The 2,522-nt window shown below is 38.3% G+C and overlaps 1 protein-coding gene across 1 annotated transcript; it reads left to right on the forward strand.

The window, feature by feature from the left end:
- Positions 1-611: 611 nt before the first annotated feature.
- Positions 612-1,528, forward strand: LOC106308580 (uncharacterized mitochondrial protein AtMg00810-like). The gene is made up of 2 exons (XM_013745731.1): positions 612-796; positions 1,156-1,528. The coding sequence occupies exons 1-2, from the start codon at positions 612-614 to the stop codon at positions 1,526-1,528; spliced, it is 558 nt and encodes a 185-aa protein (XP_013601185.1).
- Positions 1,529-2,522: the final 994 nt, after the last annotated feature.

Consider the following 2,522-nt stretch of genomic DNA (forward strand, 5'->3'; position numbering starts at 1 on the left):
GGGGGGGTGAGAATCAGCCTAATTTGTAAGCTATTCACGAAGAAGATATCCACGAGGAAGTTATCCACAAAGAAGTTGTCCACGGAGAAGCTGTCCATGATCAAGATGGAATGCAACAAGAAGTTAAACCATTAAGGAGGAGTACAAGGATGAAGAAACCATCTCACTGGCTGAACAACAAAGTATACTTCAACAGCAATACAGTTGCTCATCCTGTTCAAGCAACATGTACCTTGTATTACCCTCAAGAGCATGATGTCTTCATAAGTGAACTGGATCAGGAGTACATCCCAAGGTCCTATGAAGAAGAAATGGAGCATCATGAGTGGAGAGAATTAGTTAAGAAGGAAACCACAGCCATGGTGAACAATGACACTTGGTATGAGTCTGAGCTTTATAAAGGCAAGAAGGCAATAACAAGTAGATGGATCCTTAACATCAAGTATTTAGCAAATGGAAAATTGGAGAGGCGCAAAACTAGATTGTTTTACAAGATGATTCACTCAAACATATAGAGAAAATTATGGAGACACCTTTGCACCATTAGCAAAGCTTCACACAATCAAGATTATTCTCTCTATTGCCACCAACTTGGAATTCGATTTGTGGCAATGGATGTGAAAAATGCATTCCTACAAGGAAAACTTAAAGATGAAGTGTATATGCACCCTCCTCCTGTTCTAGGACATCTAGTTAATCCAGGGAATGTGTTGAGATTGAAGAAGGCAATCTATAGATTAAAGCAGTCACCTAGAGCTTGGTATCACAAGCTGAGCACAACCTTGAATGGAAGAGGGTTTGTAAAATCGGAGGCATATCACACGCTTTTCACTCTCTCAAGCAAGCAATGAATTGTGGTGATTCTGGTCTATGTTGATGATATCATCGTCACGATGATATCATCTCAACCAACGCTTTTCTTAAATCTTCATTTGATATTAAAGATTTGGGTGAGTTAAAGTACTTCCTAGAGATTGAAATATGCTGCTCTAAAGAGGGACTCTTCTTATCCCAAAGGAAGTACACACTTGATGTTTTAAATGAGACATGAAAACTTGGAGGAAGAGTAGCCAAAACTCCACTTGAAGAAAGGTACAGAGTATTGCGTGAGGGAGAGTTTGAATATGAGCTATTTGGAAATGTCAAACTCTATAGGAGAATGGTTGGAAAGCTGAATTATCTAACCATTAGAAGACCATACATATGCTTTGATGTGGATCAAGTCAGCCAACATATGCAAGCACCTAAAGTTCATCATTGGAATATGGTGGAAAGGACCATGAGGTATTTGAGAGAAGCTACGGGTCAAGGTGTATGGATGGGCTGCAACAAGAGCACACAAATTGTGGGATATTACGATGAAGACTGGACTGGTGATAGAGTGGACATAAGGTCTACAACAGACTATTACACATTCATTGGAGGCAACTTAGTAACTTGGAAGAGCAAGAAGCAAAAGGTGATATCATGTTCAAGTGCTGAAGCAGAGTATAGGGCAATGAGGAAGCTCACTAGTGAACTCATTTGATCAAAAACCTGCTAGGAGATTTGTGCATAGCGACAACAACACCATTCACACAATCACAGTGCATTGTGATAATCATGCGGCTATTCATATAGCATCAAACTCAGTATTTCATGAGAGGACAACACACATTGAGGTGGATTGTCACAAGGTGAGACAAGCTGTGGAACAACTGATCATATTGCCTTGCTACACAGGGAGTGAAGATCAACTTGCTAACATCTTCACCAAAGGAGCAAGCACCAAAGTTTGTTAGTCCATCCATCCAAAGTTAGGACTCGTAGACTTGTCCAGATCATGATCCTTTTGGCCATGAAGCATCTACTCTTTTTTCTTAGTGTGCTTTTATCCCATTGGGTTTTTCACACTAAGGTTTTAATGAGGGATGTATTCATGGCTTTCAAACTTAACCATACCTTATGCTCAAGCTTGAGGGAGAGTATTGAGAAAAAGAAACATGAATTCTTAAAGAAGAGCTAGCCCATCCAAGCTTAGCCATCCACAGAGAGCTATTTCCCCGATAACCCATCTACGACAACATATCAATTCGTAACGTTGGAGAAACCATTTGAATCAAAAGAGTTGTTGCAGACTTGTAACATCAGACTCATTTGTTTATATTACTTTTCTGTATAATCCCTCTATATATACTCAACTGTAGACTACGAGAAAAGATTAAGGAAATAAGATTCTCCTTCTTTACTCTCTCTCTCTTACAAACAAGTTTTTATACTCTCTCTATTTCTTTACTTTCTGGATTCACAACTCTCTGTCTTATTCTTAAACTGTTCATCTTGGTTACTTATTTTCTTATAACAAAGACTTAAGTGCAAAGGAACCAATAACATATATGCTACTTCTTTGGATTGTGACCTCACACCAAAACAAGAACTTGTATTTTTTTTGTTGCTTTTTGTTTTGTCTCTGTGAATTATGTTATGTAAGTATGGAACTAATAGATTTAATAACCAGTGAAAAATATTATCCAGACATGAAA

Source organism: Brassica oleracea, chromosome C8 (assembly GCF_000695525.1).
Source record: "Brassica oleracea var. oleracea cultivar TO1000 chromosome C8, BOL, whole genome shotgun sequence".
Classification (NCBI taxonomy): domain Eukaryota; kingdom Viridiplantae; phylum Streptophyta; class Magnoliopsida; order Brassicales; family Brassicaceae; genus Brassica; species Brassica oleracea.

Coding starts and splice junctions, on each gene's coding strand:
- LOC106308580 (XM_013745731.1), top strand. CDS start 612: ATGGATGTGAAAAATGCATTCCTACAAGGAAAACTTAAAGATGAAGTG. Junction 797..1,155: donor ACAACCTTGAATGGAAGAGG/GTTTGTAAAATC, acceptor CAAACTCTATAG/GAGAATGGTTGGAAAGCTGA.